This window comes from Dermacentor variabilis, chromosome 11, assembly GCF_050947875.1.
Source record: "Dermacentor variabilis isolate Ectoservices chromosome 11, ASM5094787v1, whole genome shotgun sequence".
NCBI lineage: Eukaryota > Metazoa > Arthropoda > Arachnida > Ixodida > Ixodidae > Dermacentor > Dermacentor variabilis.
The window spans coordinates 37,422,030-37,444,940 of record NC_134578.1 but is presented as its reverse complement, the minus strand read 5'-3'; the positions used below and the strand labels follow the sequence as shown (position 1 = coordinate 37,444,940).

Below are 22,911 nucleotides of genomic sequence, written 5' to 3'. Positions count from 1 at the left end.
GAACCTTCAGACGCCATTCTTGAGCGACATCGCGTGTGTTTCAGTGAGCTATAAAAATAGCTCTCGTTCGACGGCGAATGCACCTCGCAAGTCGGTCAGGCGACAGCAAGTGTCCTAAGCGATAAAAATCAGAGTCCGTAAACGGGGAAAGGACCAAGGAAACCAATACGGTATATTAAAGGAATAACCCGTTTGACGGCGAGTACTTGATACGGTGACAATTTTTACGTACCCTACGTTGTTTTGTCGCTTAAATACCTAGAGAACAGGGCTAGTGACGATTTAGTTGTAGTGGTAGTGCAGATGGCTATACACACGACTATACGACGCGGTATATATGTGTGGTCGGGTGATTAAATACTTTCTGTGCAATAGTACTCTGTTGAAGACCTCGAAAAAAAAAACGCTTCTGTGGTAAAAATAATTGGTAGAGACAAAAGTAGTATGAATATTCTACTTTTTAAAAATAAATCATCTGCTACCACCGCCCATAAACACCGTTGTTCATTCAGCTTTCACACTTTTTGTCATCCACCGTTGTGCAATACCAATGATGCGTGTGCGAGCACCAGGAAGGTTTGCCGTCGCGCTACAAAATATATCATGATTATCATTCGACATAAGTTGCGCCACGGAAGTTATGTGGTCGCCTAGCAGTCACAGAAGTGTGCACAGTACGATGAGAAGCAGTGTTTCTGTGATCACGGGAGTGCCTAAACAGCAACCAAAGGCTTCGTAATGTGCTATCAAAAAAGCGAATCGCAAGCGCAGCTGCTCGTGGTGTTGGTTTTTCTGAAGCTGTTGATAATTACCGTTGTGCATAAGTGGAAAACCTTCGCTATGTAATGAACGAGAAGAAAGGAAACTGAGCGGTCGGATTGTCTCAAATCTGACAGCTTTGATGGCCTCAGGTAGCATGTGTGGGTTTATTGACCAGTTGCTTTGAACCGAACAGTCCCCACACTAACTGACGCCTGCGGCAGGTAAGGCGTTCTACATCCACTGCCTTGACTGTAAGTGGTGGCGTGGCTAACACTCCCAGCTTTAGTTCTTGTAGATGGACATAAGTGCCCGAGAAAGTTGGCGGGGACACATTGCCGCAGTGGCTTACTTAGCAAGTAAGAGCGCCGCACACGTAATGCGATGACGTGGGTTCCTATCCCACCTACGCCCAGTTGTTTTATCATCCACTTTCATTTCGATTTATTAATCATCGCTTTAATTCGATTATCAGCAACTAATAATTGCCCCTAAGTTGTCCTTCGTGTCATTGTTTCTTGGCTTCCTGTGATTTGACTAATGGAAATCGAGCCCCTCAGTTACCTTTCAACTTGTTCATATATAGTCGTTTACTTCAGGGTACGCACCTGCGGTCAAGCCAGCGTTCCCTCCGTGGTGGTTGAGCCGTCCACAAGTACATATAATGATTCCAGGACTACAGAAGAAGACAGATCTACCGGCCCCTGCTCTAAAACCGCTGAGCTTACTTCTTTTGCATGAAAAGTACAGCAACCTCGTGCACATCTATGCCGATGGATCGACTACGTCGTGCAGTTTTGGTGGTGCGGTGGTTATACCAACGCGAGGAATGACACTGCGGTGCAAGACATCTCATGTCACAACCTCAACGGCGGCAGAACTAACGGGCCGGCGTCGAGCACTGGAATTCATTGACTCTGAAAGATCTAGAAAATGGGCTGTGTTCTGTGATTCAAGACCTGCGTTACACTGCACGCAGTCAGTTCTCCGACACGGATGTCATGACCAATTGACTTACGAAATCGTGAAACTTTACCATCACGTCCAACAAAAAGGTCGCGAGGTCGTTTTTCATTGGGTACCTGGCCATTGCGGAATCAGTGGCAATGATTCCTCCAATAACGCTGCTCGCACAGCATATCACGAAGAGCACAGCGTTCAAATTCCGCCTTCCAGGACAGACGCCGCAAGGCAGTCTCGACACCTAGTACGAAGTCTCTCACTGACCGAGTGGAATTCGCAAACCTTACGACTTACACGACTGCATCGACTACACCCCTCCCTGTAACTCCGACCTCCACTCGGACTTCCTCGGCGTGAAGCTACGCTTCTCTGTCGCCTTTGGTTAGGAGTTGCCTTCACAAAGGCATACTCTACATTAATTGGAGTGACTGACAGTGCAGCATGCGAGGTCTGCGGTACCGAAGAAAACATCGACCACCTGCTGTGCCACTGTCCACAATATGCCCCAGAAAGACAAGAACTGGCAAAAGCTTTCCAAAAAGTGGACAATCGGCCGCTTTCTGTGCAGGTGCTGCTGGAACACCGCCCTCACCGCCCATCGGCCCACAAAGCGGTGAAGGCGATTTTGTGCTTCTTAACGACGACGGGCTTGTGCGATCATCTGTGAGTATCAATGCAATTTCTGTAAGACCGCACGCGTCAGCGAACTCATCGCAATTTCCTTCTTTCCTTCCCTCCTCTCTCTCGCTGTGATCTTTGTTTTCCCCTTTCCCATTCCCCCGATGTAGGGTAGCCAACCGGACGTTATTCTTGTTAACCTACCTGCCTTCTGCTTTTCGCTTTCATCCTGCTCATATATTTTATATATATATATATATATATATATATATATATATATATATATATATATATATATATATATATATATATATATATATACATGTGTGTGTGTGTGTGTTACGAATGACGTTTATCTGCTCCGAAGCATTGTCACTTATACTTCGCTTCTCGAAATCACACCATGTGTGTCGAGCGAGCTCCTGAAAACCATTTTGCAATGTGGTGATCGCTGTTTAAATTGTGGATCCAGAAGCTCGAAGAGGTGCGATGTAGTTCTAACGCATTCCTCTCTAACTTTATTTCGCCAGCGTAATGTATTGCCCTGCTTTTCTCCTTGGGAAATATGTAATCCTTATGCGAGTTACCCATGAAGCAATTATTTATCACAGATGGTACGTATTTGAATTACTTAATCTTAAAGGGTTGTTTTAGACGTAAACTCTTCCTTGGCAATAGATCAAAATTTTAAATCAGAAAACAAATTTGTCCTTACTTGAATCTCTTGTTTCTCCCATGGTTTAAAACAGTAAGGACAGGTCTCGAATCCGGAAACAGTGCCGTTTTGCCGATCACCGCCACCTTCGCCCACTGAAGCCAAGGGCGTGCTGTCGTCACAATCCTAGAAGTGAAATTAAATTTTAGATGATTACCGAACGTACAGAAATGTATCTATGCCATATGTATCAATCGTGTTATTGTTAAGCCACCTGCTGTTTTTCGTGCTGAAAGTTCAAACCCATGCTGTGACTCACATGTGCAGAGTTCTAAGCTAACAGCAGCAAACTCCTACTACACACAATTACATGGAAGTGCGACGTGTAATATCGCTCCATAAATAATTTTTGAGCGTGCAGTATTACCAAGTGCGCGTCTTGGAGTCTGAATTATGCCACTGTTGTAAGTGCAGAAAAGAAAACAACGTATTGAGGTAAATTCGAAGTTGCTCACGTTTCAGTTTTTGAGCATTGTACTTCAACTGTAGCAAGCGCGAGCTATGTTGGGATAGAAAAAGCAAAAAGATGTTTAAAGGGGCGATGCGATAGCTGTAAGAAAGATAGGCAGCCAGACAATGATGGGATATGTTGCAATTAAGCTTCTTTGGTGGGGTCTAGGTGGTTTTGACAGACTCATTTTGAATATTTGAAACCACTAGAATATACGTCGAAGGAACAATACAGTTCCAACAATCCCTGCCGCTCAGAGAAAGCCCAAATATAGGCACGAAAGGCGAAGGACGGGTGCTTGCTATAGAAATTATCGGTTAGCTGAACGCTGGGCGAGTACGTTAGAGGATTAAGCCTCAGACCACTCTCAACGATTTGTCGTTTTAACAAGGCGACTCGTGCTTGTTCCATTTGCCGGCCTTAATTTTGCGACTTCTGATTTCCTCAGATGAATTCATTCATCAGCAAATATGTTTTCACTTTCATGTCAGCATTATTTCGCTATCACTTCTTTAAAGATCAATAGTCTGTTGGTAGAACAGTATCCCGCTCGCTTGCCAACCCGCCCCCTCTTCCTCTACACCGCATGCATTTCTAAATGAGAGAAATTGTCTTTTATATCGCAGAACATCGCACAGTGCTCCATCGTCAAGGTCAGCGACAACAGCTGCACGGAGTGGCTTTTCAGTTTGAACAATTTTGCCACAAACTTCACCCTTCTCGTGTCCTAAATAATTGCTAAGCTGGGTTGGATGCTTTCCTTTCTTGATGGAAAAATATGAGAAATCACAGAAATTGCACGAACAGTATACGTCGGTTATCCATCCCCAACTGTAGGGCAGTCAATTGGATATAAAATCGGCTATCCTCTATTATTTGGCTTCTCTGTCTCACACCCGTTCATTCTATATATCTTTGACTTGATGTGGGACTCGATACTACTAATAGGTGGCCTCTGTATCCCAGCCAAAGGAAGGCAAACCACGACTACCATCGCCCTCATACTCCCCATGCTGTTTAGCAAAAGTAGTCGCGAGCAATCAAAACAATACTGCTAATAAATCTCGTCATCATCATCACCACCACCAGCCTGTTTTATGTCCACTGCAGGATCTCAAATTACCCCTGTCCTGCGCCAACCGATTCCAACTAGCACCGGCAAATTTGCCAATTTCATTACACCACCTAGTCTTTTGCCGTGCTCGACTGCGTTTCCCTTCTCTTGGTACCCATTCTCTAACCCTAATGGTCCGACGGTTACCTAACCGGCACATTACATGACCTGCCCAGCTCCATTTTTTCTCTTGATGTCAATGAGAATATCGTCTATATCCGTTTGCTCTCTGATCCAAACCGCTCTCTTTCTGTCTCTTAACGTTATGCCTAGCAATCTTCGTTCCATCGCTCTTTGCGCGGTCCTTAGCTTGTTCTCAAGCTTCTTTGACAGTCTCTAAGTCTCTGCTCCATATGTCAGCACTGGTAAAACGCACTGATTGTACACCTTCCTTTTCAATGATAATCTTAAACTTCCGGTCAGGAGCTGACAATGTCTGCCGTGTGCGATCCAACCCATTTTTATTCTTCTATTCATTTCCGTCTCATGATCAGGGTTCCTTGTGAATAATTGATCAAGGTCAACGGACTCCATCACAGACTCTAGAGACTGACTGGTACGCGATCTTGAACTCTTGTTTCCTGGCCCGACTATTCACCATTATTTTTGTCTTCTGTATATTAATCTTCACCCCTACTCTTACACTATCTCTGTTAAGGTCCTCAATCACTTGTGACTTGTCTGCATTGTTGCCGAATAGAACAATATCATCGGCAAATCGAAGGTTGCTGAGATATTCGCCGTCGATCCTTACTTGTAAGCCTTGCCAGTTTAACAGCTTGAATACTTTTTCAAGCACGCAGTGAATAGAAGTGGAGAGATTGTGACTCCCTGTGTGATCCTTTTCTTTATAGGTATCTTCCTGATTTTCTTGTGTAGTATTAGGTAGCTGTTCAATCTCTGTAGATAGTTTCCAGGATATTTAGGTAAGTGGTCTGAACTCCTTGATTACGTAATGCCTCTATGACTACTGGTATCTCTACTGAATGAAATACCTTTTCGTAATCTATGAAAGCCATATATAGCAGCTGACTGTACTCTGCATATTTCTCAATTACCTGATTGATGACATGGATGTGATCCATTGTAGCGTATCCCTTTTTGAAACCTGCCTGTTCCCTTCATTGACTAAAGTCCAGTGTTGCCATTATTCTATTGGAAATTATTTTGGTAAATATTTTATATAATACTGGGAGTGAGCTAATGGGTCAATAATATTTCAATTCTTTAACAGCTCCCTTTTTCTGGATTAGTATAATGTTTGCATTCTTCCAGTTTTCTGGGACCGTTGCATTCGACAGCTGATAAATATAACCTGCGATTATGCAACTTTTCTTGCCTATCCAGTGTTTACATTCATTACGTTTCGGCACGACTGTGTAAAGTCCATTGTCTTAGTCTTACAATAATACTTGAAGGCAGCAGCCTATGTGACTACTCACCAAATTCTCGCGTTGGGGCCATAGCATTTTCATCGGAGGATTACTGTGCTTTTCCACGAGGTGCGCCTGAATACACAAACACACATGTAAATGAACAATCTATGGTCGACTTTATCGGCACCATAATCTCGTTGTTATGGACGTTGTTATAGCTGTTGTTGTTGTCGTTGTTATAATCTTTTTATTCGTACAGCCTCAGTTGAACGTTGAAGGCGTTAAAAAATATATAAATGTGTGGCTAAATTAACTAAGCATTACGCCTTGTTATGCTAAGCTTACAAGCAGCCGAGAGAGTTTATTTCATTCTGATAAATAGAAACACAAAATACTCAAAACAAACAGCAAGGGCATTGTTATCGAGGCCGTCCCTGAGTTCCCGTCAGAAAAGTGTAACCAAATCACTGTCACCGTCATCAATGGCCTGCGTTTGGCTCGGACAGAAACAGGCATCAGGAAAACGTGAACACAGCTGAGTATACGCTGCTTGAAGCTATCTGACGCTTCAATTAGAGCTGTCCACTTTGGTATCCATCGCTCAGAAATCCTCACGTGTTCTTGGCTAAACTGCGGATGACTGTGTTTCAGCAGCTATAGAGGTGCTCATTCCCGCCCTCAAGAAATGTGCACAGGACGTCCGTGAGCGAAAGAATAATGTGACGTCGCAACAGGCACCTAGAATGTCCGGCAAGAGCACGTAAATGTAGAGCTCACAGTTCTTTTTTGTTCTTTTTTGCATTCCTAACCATGCAACAGCATAGCACAACTTTTTCCTCGAAGCAATTCTAAGAAATTTCCTAGTTCCTCAGGCCCTTCGGCCAAAAGGTGGTACTACAATGGACAGCACCAAGATTTCATAGGCAAAGCCTCACCCACATCTCTGTCTGCGCTGACCACAGCCTAGCCACCGTGCTACACTTGAAACTGTGCCCTCAAATCACGTGACCCACTTTCCTCAATCTTAACCCAAACACAGAGGAGGCCCTGACTACACGAATAGTCTAGACCCTTAGGTGCATGCCCGACTTTCGTGGGTACTTTTTCGACGCGGGGCAACTTTCCGGTATTGTCTGTGGTTAGGAGTTGCCTTCACCGAAGGCTTAAACTAAATTAATTGCAATGACCTACATGTCTTCCGCTGCGAATTCTCATGTATACCTGTCTACTCGTCTTCTTTCTACATGTCTTCAGACCTACATGTCCCCTGCTGCAATGATCAATGTCTACTGCTGCGAAGAGTACGTCGAACACTTTTTCGTGCTCCCTCTCTCCATTTGAATGACTAAAACAATCATTCTCAGACGCATTACGCTGACGGAACTATAGGCCATTGCCAATGTGGATGCTGCTCATATACTTCCCTACGGCTCTTAGTCCCACATTGCAGTAAAGGCCCCTTTCTGTTTCTAGAAGGTGACTGTTCTGTATGGATACCTTTTTTACTGCCGGGCGCCGTCCCTACTAGTACACGCATTCACCACGTCGTTGCTTCTCTCTGTAATATTTGTACTCCATTAGTTTATTCACTCCCACAGCTTAGTGTAGCCGATTAAACGATTTTCTGGTTCATACTCCGGCCTTCTCTTTTATTCTTCGGCACCTCGAAATCTATTGTGTCCTCTAGTACGTGCATCCACAACGTGGCAACAATCCCTAATTTTTCGTCTTGCTTAGAAACTAGGATTCTGCACACGATTTTACACGTCATCCATCAAGTAGTTTTCAATACATAAACTGTGCACGCGGAAATATTTGAAAGCTGCGTTATTATGTAGAGGCAGAGCATTGCGATATGTTAATAATAATAATAATAATAATAATAATAATAATAATAATAATAATAATAATAATAATAATAATAATAATAATAATAATAATAATAATAATACCACATGGCGAAAAGAAATTGGGTTGATACTATGTCGGGCCTGTTGTGGCCACGAAGAACGCCATAAGGAGGTCGCTTGCTCAGAACAAGCTTTCTAGATGTTTCTCGAACTGCCCGAACCTGTACAAAGTAGGACGCTGAAAAAGCGACTTGGATCTGAAAACGAATCTGTTACCTGTCAAGCAGCGTTGTGCCAAAGTTGCGGCTTGCGCGCGGCGCCTACAATTAGGTAAACGTCAATCGAATGCGTGCCTATCCCACGAGAGTTTTGTGTTCAGGGCTGTTTTAAAAAAAACCAATGGGCGCTAGTTATTCTTCCTCTCCCTCGTCTCTCGTTTTTTAAACCAATGCAATAATCTCTACCATGCTCTTGGACAAACTATTTAGCGATAAAGGACCAAGTATTTAAGCTTTGAGACAACTCCGCGGGCGACGTGATCCTACGTTATATGAGTGAAGCAAATTTTTCATACCTTCATCGAGGAGTAGGTTTTGAACTCGGCGCATCTGGGACACGTAAGGATAACGCCATCCAAATCTGTGTTGTGACGTGGTTCCGAAACCTGAAAGGTCCGAAAAATCACCATCACCACCACGGTCATTGCTATCGTTACCATCAGGCTACTTTATGTCCCCTGCAGGAAGAAGGCGTTTTCTACCGACCTGCAGGTATATTTACCTTGCGTAGTATTCCGATGCTGCAACTTCGCTAGCCTCACCACACCACCTGATGCTCTCTGGCCTTCTACTGTGTTTCTCTTCAATTGACAAACCCCCTTGTTGTTTTAACAAAGACCAGGTTATTTCGTCTACACATTATTTGAACTAATCAAAGCCGATTTCATCCTCACCTTGGCAAAACCTACTTGAATACATAAAAAGGAATAAACCTCTAGGCTCGTCTTCAGCTGAACCGTCATTATCGAGGTTAAATTGTAGTGACTGCAGCAACCACATTTTAATTGGGCCAGTGCTAGGGCTTCCAACCAGGTGGCAAGCCGTTGTGTTATCGTCCGTGCGCTGCGGGATCATGAAGAGCCAACCGGAGCGCCGCGTCGTGGAGAGGGGGAGAGTAGTAGGTACGTCACGCGTTAGGAGAGTAACCACGTGCAGCCAATGACACACTACCGCCTCGCATGACACGACCAATCACAGCGCGCACGCAACGACTGCTGCAGCCAACGAGAAGCCGCGCTCGGCGACTGTTGCGACTGGTGGGGGGAAGCTGCTGGCGTTGTTCTCCTTTTGCAGATAGTTTTGCAGCGTGTCAGTGCAAGTACCGTCTCAGTTCATTGGAGGCTGGCCATGGACGAGGCTGCGAGTCTGTCTGGTTGGTCAAAGCGGAACTATGGCTGAAACGACAATGTGAACGTGCGTCAGCTGATGCTGACATTCATAAAGTACTCAAACAGATGGCTCACGGCATTTTCCTTCAACATCACATACTTGATTAGCCCGTCGCGTTATACTGCAGCTGACGACATTGCGCACTCATGTAAGAGTCGTAAAAGCGTGGTTGTTGTAAACTGCGTTTGCTGGATTGCTCAAGTGTATGCGCCGTTTGTAAGATCAAGTGAGAATGTTACTGTACGTGTGGTGTTCTGCCCAGAAACGGAGAATAAATAACTCTTCCAAAACGCATCTAGTTGAGGGAACGCCACCACTTTTGGCAGCAATGCCTGACATTACTATTCATTAACTAATGTTACGTTAGTTGCCTCCGGTGCTCCCGTAGGAACGGCGTCGCCTTAAGAGAGGCTGCTCTTTCGTGTAGCACTGACATTGTAGCTGAATGAGGAAAGAAGCGCTAAGCAGACAGACCGCGTTAAATTGGTGAACGTGCAAATGAAACTCCTGCACAGAAGGAGCGCTTTCTCGGCGTTGATGTAGAGTGTACGAGACGAAACTCCCGAACAGCGACAATGCCACCTACGTTCCAACGTTCAGGCTGTGGGGATCGACTCGGCGGGCAAAGGAGACTGCCGAAGGGTGTGCCTCGCGCTTGGTCAATTAGGCCCATTGAAGAGCGGCACACACCTATACTGGCACATACCCAATAACCCAAGTTGGCATCGAAGGTGTTCATTCGAGACCAGCACAAACAGAGTGCCACGTGCCCAGTTCTCCAAGTAGGCGCCATAGAGTTTTTTCGAACAGCGCTGCCAATCCAATAATAATAATATTTGGGGTTTGACGTGCCAAAACCACTTTCTGATTATGAGGCACGCCGTAGTGGAGGACTCCGGAAATTTGGACCACCTGGGGTTCTTTAACGTGCACCTAAATCTAAGCACACGGGTGTTTTCGCATTTCGCCCCCATCGAAATGCGGCCGTCGTGGCCGGGATTCGATCCCGCGACCTCGTGCTCAGCAGCCCAACACCATAGCCACTGAGCAACCACGGCGGGGGCTGCCAATCCAGTACCGCGTCCACAGTGACCCATATCGGCAAGATAGAGGTTCATTTTCCACACATACTCAATGGCCCAAGTTGGTCGAATGATTGGTTTAGCACCCTGTTGCCCCCGCAAAGCAGCCCCATGCTCTAGCCGATCGATCACTGACCTCCCAGGGACCCAGTTATAGGCGGGGAAACGGTTAAATACAAACACAGAGACATACATAGATGGAAAAATAGCTATACATCCCCCCTGAACGTGCGTGAAGCAGCCTAAGAATGCCAATGCATCAAAGAATAAACTCTAAGTACCCCCATTTCGATTCTATATGTCATTATTAAATAAGGACCCAAAATTCTGTAAACAGCACCTATGAGGACATTTGAAGCGTACGAAGTTGATAGATTGTACACCGCTCTGAAGTAAACCGCTAACTGCTGCCATCTTACGCTACCATTTTCCGTACATAAGATGCAAAGCAATATATCAAGTTTGTCCGTTTCCTTTGGCGCAACAAATGGCAGTTACGTAACTGTGATTTTTTTCAACGACCAGGCTTTCATTATCAACCATCCTGTGGCTCGGTCTCGATCAGTCGGCGCTCTGTCGGTCGGTCGCTGATCGGCTTTTTGCCGAGTAGATTCAAAGCCACTTTAATACAAAAGCGCGTCCGGTGGCCAACTCGAGCCTTGGCACACACCGCTGCAGACATGCTCTGACCATTGGGCCACACACGCACGCGTACTTTTCTCGTGCCAACACCAACTAGCTCTTTCAGATTTCCGCCACATTTTGATCATGATTAATACTTACCATGCTATGGGCACTTGCTCACAACAGGAGACTGATGAAGAAGCGGGCGGTACATATCGTGCCACCAACTACCCCTTCGAGATGATCGCCGCCAGCTGATGATTATAATAGTTTCCATAATATGTCGCATACCCAGAACAGAATATCGGCTAAGATTGGTGTCGGCGTGTTGATTATTCAGATTATTTCCCTACTATGCACGTATCTACAATGGGCGATTGAGCACGAAGCGCGTCAGCCTGTTGATGATGATGATCGTTTCTGCACAATGACCCATGCCTACAACTGGCGGTTCCACAAAACGTGGCCGGTGCATTTAAAATAAAAAAGGGGAGATTGTATGAGAAATGTATTCCAATATAAGGTTCGCACGAGTGAGCGAGAGCGCATATGCGCGCCAGTTTCCCTTGCTCCGAAAGACCAAGGGACGAAATCGCCAAATATACAGCATTTTATTAACCGTTTCATGAGCGCTTTGGTTTACACAGATTGTAACGTGTGCGTTCGATCTGCGCAGTTTGTCTTTTTGCTTTTCTTGCATTGCAGAGCTACGAATCGTTAAACTTAATTGTTCATTTGTTTTAAAGTAGTCGTACAAAACTCCTTTTTCAATGGTAAAGTACTCTAAATCAAAATTCTGCTTCCAGGAGCAGCTAGAATTTAATCTATTCTCTCAATTGCAACACATTTTCTTGGAATCTGGCCAGTGGTTGTGTCATTGAAGCAATTAGGCGTTTCAGATTAAATATATAACAGGGAACAGGGACATCACTTCAGGCAAAGGGTTCTTCTTATTCTCAACTAAGAAATAAGCTATATACAGGTGTGGGTTCTCCAATCTGCATGGCAGTCTACCTGTCCCTTAAGGTTGCGCGTATCATGTTTCATTTCATCCCTCGTTTTGTAATCCTTAGCTTCTACCTCATCAATCGTACATTTGAAGAAAGCACTAAACCATGTTAGCGTGAACATGAAAAAAGTTCTCAAAAGATTTGACAGCGTATAAACAGCGATTCAGAACATGGAATGCCGTCGCTATTCTGGTCGCCTTATGTACAATCTTTTCCTTTGTCGACTTAAATATGTAGAAATAATTTCTTCTTGGTGCTGATTCCATCTCTCCCACCAAACTTCTAAAATTATTATTTGATAAACAACAATAGTATCTGAAAAAATAAGCGTTTTGTCAGAAGTTATTTTTCTTTTATTACCTTATCTCTATTCTACACACCACGTTTTACACCTTGAAAGGTGGGAAACATTCACATACCTTTTCTTTACGAGTACTAGTGCAATCAAATTGACAAGTATAGGACGTGATGGTTGCATAGCAATGTTCGCACAACTCGTGCCTGCAGTCTAGTTTCCGCAACTTCTCAGGGACAAAGTTGCAATTCACACAACGTCGTATACCGATGGCGTCGCACTGACGCATCCCACATGACACGATAATATTGTCCTTGATTTTAACTCCCAGATACCACCTGTAAATGAGAACACAAACTCAGTTTTCTCTGCACCCTAGATACACATGAAGAGCAAGTTACATACTTCTTACTTGATACATACTTGATGCATGCTTCTTACATACTTACTTCTTACTCAAGGCAGTGGACCTGGAACATCCTTTTAACCGCAGCTGTCGCGTGGTACTTCCATTTCTATTTACCTGATTATTTCTATAGTGCATGGCTCTCACAGAAGATTTGTCGGATCCCGTGTATACACGTGCGAATCAGCATTAAGCGAAGCTTTCTTCACCTCCATACCGTATTAACTTGACGTAATAGTTCTGCGGAAACACGCAAGGTGGAGAGAAGTAATTGTAAAAGAGAAAATCAGACATCCACCCGTTCGTAGCGATTGCTACAAAGGAAGCCCATATGGGTTCCTCGAAAGAAAAGCTTCACAGCTGAAGAAAAATTCGTCCTGGTCCGGGACTCGGACCCGAGACCACCGCCTTTTCGGGGCAGCCGCTCTACCATCTGAGCTAACCATGCGGCTAGCAGATGGCGGGGCGAAGTCGAATTTCTCGACAGCACGAAGCACCTGCACGAATTTGACGTAATAGTTCTGCAGAATCCCGCAAGGTGGAGAAAAGTAATTAATAAAGGGAAAATCAGACATCCACCCCTTCGTAGCGATTGCTACAAAGGAAACTCATACGGCTATTAAAGTATTAACCGTATGCGTATTAACTTATATGCCTCTCAACACTCTTCGTTGAATGACTGCTGTGGTCCCCATTTGATCGGTCAACTTATATCTCCACACACGGCTGCTTCTGTCGCTGACTACTTCACTTCTTGCATTTTGTTCTGCCTTCTCTATTTATGGGATTCCTAGTGGCACATACTATTTTTGGGGCATCAGTCTAAAACCTTCATATGCCTAACCATATGCCTAACATGTGAGTGAGGTCGAGATTGTTTACGCTTTGACGCTGGCTGCCGGTGCGGTGAAACAGGCGATAACATCGCAGAGGTTTCCGTGAGAGCAGTAAAGGGACCGTGGAAGAGGGCGGTCCACATATATTGAAAATGTAGAAGGCAGAGCGCCTTTGCAACAGTGGTTGAACGCGAGTGGCTGAAAGGCCGCCGGTGACGCTCGACGCCCCTGCAACCGATAGGAGAAAACGCCGCGTCCCACTGACGCGTTTGACGCTAACCTAACCTAACATTAATTCAACGTAACGAGGCCAGAACAGAAAGACAATAATGCTCACGACGTAACCACTGTGAGCATACTCCGTGCCACCCTAACGCCTTCTACACCAACCTAGCCTGACCTAACGTCAACCTAATCTAATCTAACGCAGCCTGAGCTAACGTTAACCTAACCTAACTTGACGTGGCCGACACGCAAATATAATAATCCACATGGCGTAACCGCTGTGAGAATACGATGCGCCACCGTAACGCCTTTTACGCTCACCTAACGTAACCTAACCTAAACCTAAACTAAGCTTAATCTAACCTAACCTAACATGCATGAGGCGCGAAGCCAATAATCCTCACGCCGTGACATCAGACAATCGTTCTCCACCGTGGTTGCAAAGGCACTAAGCGTTTATTTCACTCAAAGGCGACCACTCAAAAATGCTCCTGCAATGTCGCAGACACCAGCATACGAAAAGCCTGCCAAGATCGAAGATACTTCTCCAGGAGGGCAGGCTGGGCCTCTACTAAGGCCCCTATTGCTCCCCCGAGAAAATCAGCGATGTTTGTTTTGAAGGTAGAGTGTCGTAAGCCGCGAAAAAGTTATAATCCAGCATGACTGACTCCACACCAACTCCGCATGCGCAACAAAGTCTGTCCAGAGTACCTAAATTTAGACACATCGATGACCAAATCAGTGCCCGCTGCTTGGTCTGTTTCACCGCGCCAGCAGCCAGTCTCCGAGCGTAAACAAACCCGACCTCACTACGTAATGCCGGCACGCCTATAGGACAAACGCACAGAACACGCGCAAAAAACTTTTCCTCCGTAGAGCGTAGAGAGAGTCAGATATTCGAGGAGCAAAACCCCCGATTTTCTCTCTCGCACCCGCTCTTACCTGCGCCTGCGCAGAAACGTCGAGCGCCTCAAGAAATGCCCCGCCCCACTATACTTCATAGCAATTGTAAAAATGCTACCGGGACACACGGGGGTGCCAGGGAACCAAGACGTGGACAAGATGGCTCTAGAGTACACTAATTACCGAGCGTCCAACGTCGACAGCCTCGAGGAGCCCGCGCCTGTACCCCAAGAGTACTCGGCCATTTTAGACAGTTACAGAGGCAGCAGGAAGCCGTACCCCCCCCCCCCCAGCATAAGTCCCCTAGCAAGGAACAAGCTCTCGCATGGAGACAAGTAGAAACAGGATCGTACCTTAACCTTAACCTGCTAAGTAACCCTTCCCCCATTATATAAGGACAAATGTGCATGGTGCAATGAGAAACCCACATTATACCACATAACATGGGCATGTAAACAAACTGACGTAGTCTCGATCATATCACACCCAAATGCGGAACAACGGGAGGAACTGCTCTCCAGCGACCGCTGCGAAGACCAGCTAGGTCTAGTGCGGCGTGCACGACGGAGAGCAGAAGGCAGCGGAGCCCTGGGCTGAGGGCAGCCGACCATTGCGATAGAGGACGGACGAAGCAGCGGGTTAAGACCTCCGGGGAAGACACAAGAAGGAAGACTCCCCTGAAGGGTCCGCCCCAGCCGCAGAAGAACACAATCACTAGAGCTCAATAAAGTTTTCACTTACTCTCAGGGATATTCAGTGGCACACACCCCGTGCACCCAGTGTTGTTGTATTCTCGGTAAGACAGCATTCAGCAGTTGCAAAAGCAGCAGCAGCAGCCGCAGCAGCAGTGGGAAAGTCGAAGAAGGAGGTAAAGAAAGCTTCGCTTAAAAAAAAAGTATGAGATTTTACTTGCTAAAACCACGATATGATTATGTGGTATGCCGTAGTGGGGGGCTCCAGGTTAATCTTGACCACCTGTCGTTCTTTCACATGTACCTAAATCAATGTACAAATGTCTTCGCGCGAGTGTCTTTACATCGAGCTCTCATCAAAATGTTCCGCCGCAGCCGCGATCAAAACCGCGACTGAAACTCAGCAGTACTGCGCCATAGCCATAAAGCTACCGCGGCTGGCACGGTTGGGACTAATGAATAATGTTTGAATAAATGGCTTCGTAAGCATTCTCTGTAGGGCACACGTCGCAAATGCGAAATAGTAGCAGAGCGGTAAGGAAGTTATATTCATATAGTAGCAGAAATCTCGTGCTTTACAGAAATATTTAATTTTGTGCTCCTATCAAGGTACAAGGAAAGAATAAATCGTTTTTCGTCGGCAACCAGTTCAGTAAATTCAATGAGGTTTGTTGCATTTAAAAGCAAAAGCTAAACTCCGGTGTCTTTTCGTAGAGACTTTTCGATAAAAGTCATCGTTTCTTTTTGATAAAAATTTTTGAATATCGCTAATTTTTGGAACACGAAACTGTTTAGTTTCCAACTATGTAGCTTTGCAATTCACAATGATATCCCAATTCTGTAAATGTAAATTTCATCGGTTGGTTCATTTAAAGCGGGCAAAATTGATGTAATATAGTATTACACATAGCTGTAAAATAGACCACTAGTATATGAGTAGGAATTTTGCAAAACTCTTGCAAGCAACGTAACAAATTCCGCAAGCTGTACATTATATATCAAGTCTGTCCACTTTTTATTTTCTAACTCGGACTGTTTTCACACCTGCAATATATGTTCTTGGTTAAGAGCTGCGTATTTGTAGATATTGTGCCTTCATTGTTTAAGCGTACCAATATTTGAAAATTCCCTTTAACATATCAAGACATTAAATCGAAATTACGCATCCGATACTCACTAGGATTTAACATTAACTCTCAAATGCAACAAACTTTCTTTAAAGTTGACCAATTGGGTATTTCAAGAAAGCGTTTCTGCATTTTGCATGTATTTGAATAGGCAGAATCGGAGTGCGTGCCAAACTGAAGCTTCCTCTTCAGAGCAGTGACGAGAATTAGGCCTACTCCCTGGTATACAGTAGGAAAACACAATATTAGAGTTGTCATTCAATTGTAACAAATATTAATTTTCATCACAAACTTTCGGAAGTATTTATTGAAACTACTGCTGAAACAAACATTGCTGCCATGTAAAATTCTTCCACGTTAACAAGTGAATCGCACAGTGAGTGAATCCTGAACAAAAATAGAATAAACAATGCCTATGTCTACCCTGCACAACGACATATTTTAAGAAAGCATAAGGCAAGGCAATTCATTAGCTTAGTCAGTGATTATCAACAACCGTCTATATAGGCGCCAAAGAAAGCACCTTGCTGTCGATATGACCGAACTCAGCTATAGGTTTACTGACAAGTAAAAACTACATAAGAAGCAATGAATAAACGAACCCGCCGTCTCTTTCAACGAGCTCCATCGCCATCCTGAAACAGCCCGAAGCAGACGTATACGTAAACTCACTATCGTGTTAGAAGGAAACTCCGACCCGGTGCCGTGTGCATAACGCCGATAGCAGCGTTGTGTTTTTTTTTTCCTGTTATCGCTCTTTCCTTCTTTCTTTTTTCTGGAGCCGACGTCTCGCCCCTTCGCGGGATATGTTACGACTCACAGAGGGGGTCAAATACACTTCTTGCATGAACTGGAGATATCGTGCGGCGTGAAGCAAACCTCCAACAAGCTGCCTATCTCGGAGGGGCAGTACCGGCTCAGTGACGGCGTCCTCTACTAGCAGAGCGCGCCACAACCCAATCTGTATTGACGTGGTTTTGATGCAACAGGAAGCCATACCCCTATTCAAGTAATATAACTTTTTTTCTCTATACATAAACAACCGAAAGATACGCAAAAATATTCACAAGGATAATCAAGAATAAAGGGGAAGCTGAATGCAGAACTAATTGCATACAGAGCACAATTGGGGCTGCAATAAGTATGAGACGGTGCGATGATACGGGAAAAGAAAGTAATGGTGACAGCGCTAACGTTTACAGATGGCCAGTCTGTGCATAAAATCAGACATCATGTCGGTGTTGCAATTTAACCATAGGTCGCTTGGCCTTGGGGCACCAGGGTAATATTACAAATGAGGCATTGCAGGATTAAGTGGGTTAGCCTCTGTTAAAATCAGAGAAACGCAGAGCAAAATTAGTTTTGAAGAAACGCTCAGAAACGTCGATGAAATGGGCGGCTTAAGCGCTCGGATATATTTATCCCAAAAGCGTCGGCAGAAAAAAGAGAAAGAAGTCAAGAAAGTAGGCGACCAGGTACAGGGTATTTGATAATATGTCTAGACAACCAGGAGTCAATACAAAGAAAGTCAGAGAAACAGACGGTAAATTCCAAGCAAAAGATGGAAACAAAACAGACCATGGAGATCAAAAATAACGGGGAGCAAGAAATTATCAAGAAAAATTTGTACCATAACACAAGATGCAGTGCCTTGCTATTTGAGGCTCGGCCTGGTTGGCTTAGAACATACCGGAGCAAATATTTCCCATTGAATGAGACTGTGCGTGCAGCAGCAAAAATCCAGAAATAACTTAGCACACCTTAATGAAATGCGAAGGTATTCACCCAGCGAGAGCGTTAGGAAACGTACACCTTCCAGATGCACTGGAATTTAAAGCGGATGGAAGGCTTGGCCTTTCCGCAGTCAATATACATAAGAGACATTCGGAGTATTGGTACAAAGCAACAGTGACGAAATTGACAGGAGCGGACCCGTTACAGGCATAGATAACTATATACAAGGCAGATATATAGGTTTTAAGAAAGAGAGAAAAGATTAAGAATACAGATAAAATGCTAGACTGTTTAATGCCTATAGATTACTTGATTAACTCATGCAGGCTAGGTTACTTTTGGTCGCTGTCCAGCTTCTAAAAGAATCATAACAAATCATTATCATCATCATCATTGTGTTTTGGCGAAAAGTTCAGGGCAGGTATGGTCTAGAATACGTGGCTTAATCGCTCATGTGAGGAACTGGCATTGACTTGTCAGGAGCAGCGACTCTAACCAGGAATTTTTCTGCCTTCTTTTCTAATATCAACCAATATTCCAGCTAAAAAATTTTACGCTGTTCAAAATTTTATAATCTTTGTCTTTATTTATTAGATTGTTTCTTCCATTTTTCTGAGTTTGCGAACGAAAATCGCCGAAACTGCTCCAGAGAACGAACTTACTAAAATCGCGCGTCATTTACTTTGCGATTTTACATGAAAGAGAAATCAGTCTAATAGATGAACTTCATGACGGTCAGAGTGCATGCGCATCTGCGTCTGGGCATCAGGTGTGACGCGTCTACACGTACATGCCAGGCTTCAGAAAGCGGCTACACTGACGTCAAACTATCTTGAAGAGCGGGCACTAGAGCTATCATCTGAGAAGTGCTCCTTGGTTGCCTTCACGTGCTAGGCAGGACCCGAAGAACAAACGTACGCGTCCTCCAGTCAGTCCAACTTCAAGAACTGAGAATATGCCTTGGCCTTCTGAGATGTGCATCTTCAGCAGCGATTATGGTCATCGCGTGATCACCTAATCACAACATATATCGGCGTCGATGCCTTAGAAATGTGCACCAGGCATTTCGCCCGGATTACACCACACCATGCACCTCGCCTCACTTCCTGTTTCTAGGGCACACTAGGCATTAAGCGATATTATTGCTTCGCCTCGTGCAATGCTTCCCTCGAGCTTCACGCCTGCAGAAAGACCACTATTACCGTTGTGGTGATAGTGGCTGAGGCTGATAGGGGCTGATAGCGGCTGAGTGCGTCTTGCACCGAGCGTTAACTTGGTAACGGTGACTGTGGCTGAGGCCATCGGCAACAGAACAACCCTGAAGTATTGGCGTTTCATCCTTACATCAAGAGCGCTGGAATGTACACGTTGTACGGACACAAACAGACTTCTGAGTACTCTTTATTCAGGAGAATCACGAGATCATGCACAGGGGTGTTTCCGGTGTTCAGATGACTGAGTGAATGCCACGATGCTTGCAAGTTAAAGGAAGACGTAAAGAAAGCTGCGCTTTAAAATTTCATATCATAATTGACATCGACTTCAACATCTCCGCACTCTTGTTTACCTTTTGACAGCATGTCGGCGAGGTCCCGCCTAATCTTCATGATCCACTGCAGCTTTCTTTTGGGCTCTGTCGGAAAACGGTAAAGTTTCCAACCATTTTTGTAATTGTTCATGCACATAGACACCCATCAGCCAGTCATTTCACTGAAAAAGGGAGAGACCAAGCAGCCGCAGCTTCTTCCTCGCACTTGTCGCCTTGCGAATTGAGGTCGAAATGACGCCGGTCGTCAAGAAAAGTCGGTCGAGGCGGCGAGTACCTCTTCAAGGAATGTCCTCAACCTTCACGGAGCGGCGACGAGGAAGAGACGATTCAGGCATCCTACGATACGGCGTATACTGGAGCTGTTGCAAGGAACCGGGTGCGCCGCTTTATGGCCTTTGAAATTTGTGAAGTCGGTTTGTGTTTTGAGTTTCCGATTAACAGAATTATGTTTTCTCGTATATTTATATTTCAGCCCGACGCTATCATGTCTCTAGGTTGTGTGTAATTCGCAGTTTACGATTTTTCTGCCATATCTTACACTGAGAAATTCAATTATATTGTTACATACCTTGCGCTGCATGGAGGTCCTGCGTAGTTGGCTACCCGTGGTTCGAAATTATGTTTGCCGAAACAACTGTTGATGCTGGACGCGGGATGCCGACACCAGATTTTCTGTGACACTGGGACCGTAACGCTGTCGCGTTAACAGACCTCTTTCGTGGCGTTGAGAGTGCGTGCGCAGCTGCCCTACCGTGGCCCATGATATTCAGTAGCCCTCGCTGCTATCCTGCTTTACTTGGACTCAGTGGTGCTTATAGCGCAATGCTAAGAAATATGCAATTGTAGATTTTTCCTCCAAAAATTGGGCGAAGAGGAGAGGTTCGTCTCCTGAACCCAGCCTGTAATGCCGAAGATTTTCATCCTCACTTTCCTGCCTCCTTTCTCTAGGACTAAGTCGGTTTCTCATGCGCAAAAGAGTAAAAATGAGGGCAGAGCAGCATCGTCTTTACCATGGTCACCCATCAGCCTGCTTAGGCCTGTGACTATCGTTACCCTTTCAAGCTTTCTTTGTTAGCCCTCCCGAACTTTCCTGACCGTGGCTGCTGATTGGCTGGATGCTGCTGTTTTCTTGCCAAGTAGCTCACACACAGGGTGGGACTATCGCATTTACTGGCCTCATAGGTATCCAGGCTGATGACCTTGTTTTATATCGAATCAATCTGTGACAAAACAAATGATACGCAAATATCCTAATTGGAATAAGCATACGTGATGAAGAGAACAATTCCTTTTGTATGCCTACTTTCTTGACCATTCTACATTTTTAACCAATTGCATCTATAGCCTACTTCTATTATGCCAACGCCAACTTAATCGAGATTATCGCGGCTTCGGGATGATGATGATGATGATGGTGGTGGTGGTGGTGGTGGTGGTGGTGGTGGTGATTTCCATACTGGCTTGCCATCTATGGCTAGGAGTATAGCATTTGCCCACTTTACTCTCGTTGGAATGGCCGACAGTCCTTAACCTGAAGTTAGTGGAAGGAAAAAGGGTAGTTGCGAGCCTTCTCTCAGTGTGTCCTCGTTTCAATGCACAAAGAACGTAGCTCCGCCCCACGCTCGACAAACTGGACAGCCGTCTCCTTGCAGAAAGGAGAACCCTTGGGCCCTGTACCCACACACGTCTACCCACGCGTTCTTTGAAGGAACAGATCTGCGTGAGACTCTGTCATTGTTGCAAGGCCCCTCACCACGTGTTCACAGGCGTATGCTTTTCACACTTTTGTTTCCTTCCTTCCTAGTTCTCGACCCTTTCCTTCTGGGAAGGGTAGCCCACAGAGGGGTTATTCTGTCGGACCTCTCAGTCTTTCGTAACCTTTCCCTCTTGCTTCTCCAACACTCTCTCCTTACATATTATTACTGTGAAAGGTCCTCGCAACATAATGCCTTTGTATTAACAGTTTTAATCACTAATTAGTCATTCACGAACATCAAAAACTAATTCACAGGATTTGACACTAATGCGAGCGCAGCATGGCCGCCTATTCTATTGCTTTAGATAAGACTCTTTATTATCGCGCCTACACAAGCGAACAAAGGCTTTAGCGGGTATGACTTGCTGCCACCATTGTTCATTAAAATATTTACCAGGACTATCAGAAGGAAACAGGCTATAATAAGGCACTACCGCCATCTGGCGCTTGTCTGACGCCTGCCGGACAAATATTCTGATGCAAACTGCACACACCACTCTTGATGCCTTAACTTGGAGCTCTGGGTCCGGCGATCTCATTTAATAACACTAAAACAGAGAAGTCATTTTTTTCATCTGCCAATGCGCGAAATTTTATCATACTTGTTCAATTTAATAGGAAACTTGGAGTAATGACTCAAGAATGCAAAATTCGTTGTTTTCTTGTGGCCGTCATTTCTTTTACAGAAATTAGGGAAAATTCTAAATTCGAAAGAAAGAACCTTGTGTAGAAAGTTCGGCGGTCTATAACTTAGTATAAGTAGTGCTATAACAAATCTATAAACTTTATATATGGAGATACATAAAGCGGGCAAAGTTTATTTAATAAGCACCACTTTGATGTATACCAGAAATTGGTGAGTGGGAGTTATTGCAAAATCTTTTTCGGCATTGTAACGATTTCACTTAAGCAGTAAATTTATATATCAAAATTTGTTCGCTCATTTGTTTTATTACATACCTGCCTTTCACGCGTAGTTGCGGATTTTCGAACTCCCTGTTTCAATTTTTTAGATTGTGCCAATTTCCAGGAATTTTCCTGAAAACTTTTAAGTCCTGAAATAATGTTTATATTTTAAAGTAACTATGCCATAGCTGTTTCTCTCAAATCCAACAAATTTCAGACAAGGGGGTCAAGTGATTGTCTGTTCAAAACATTTCTCCATTTTCCATGTATTTTAATAATAAAATTGCAGTTGCCTTCGAGCTAAAGCGTGTTTATAACGATGGGGTATCGCCCAATGATGTGCGCAGATGCGCCTGATTACTTATTGTCACATGTGAGCATAAACCGGGCAAGGTGTGGGTTCCTGTAAGGATTAAAATCTTGTCGCATTTTGTTAAATTGTTGAGCCCTAGATAGATCCACGTCGTGGCGT

General features: G+C 44.6%; 1 protein-coding gene across 6 annotated transcripts in view; it reads right to left on the bottom strand.

Annotated features, from left to right (window-relative positions):
• LOC142563934 (uncharacterized) overlaps positions 1 to 22,119 on the bottom strand; it is a 29,137-nt gene extending 7,018 nt beyond the window's left edge. For 2 of the 6 annotated variants that reach the window (XM_075674663.1, XM_075674666.1), the window contains exons 1-5: positions 17,097 to 17,204; positions 12,430 to 12,643; positions 8,421 to 8,510; positions 6,063 to 6,128; positions 3,056 to 3,181 (exon numbers count right to left, since the gene is read on the bottom strand). In XM_075674663.1, coding sequence (XP_075530778.1) covers positions 3,056 to 3,181; positions 6,063 to 6,128; positions 8,421 to 8,510; positions 12,430 to 12,643; positions 17,097 to 17,128 — 528 coding nt within the window. In that variant the 5' untranslated portion in view covers positions 17,129 to 17,204. Of the gene's footprint in view, positions 1 to 3,055; positions 3,182 to 6,062; positions 6,129 to 8,420; positions 8,511 to 12,429; positions 12,644 to 17,096; positions 17,205 to 19,795 lie in introns of those variants that run through there. The other 4 variants (XM_075674665.1, XM_075674664.1, XM_075674668.1 and 1 more) reach the window with 4 other exon arrangements.
• Between the last annotated feature and the right edge of the window lie 792 nt (positions 22,120 to 22,911).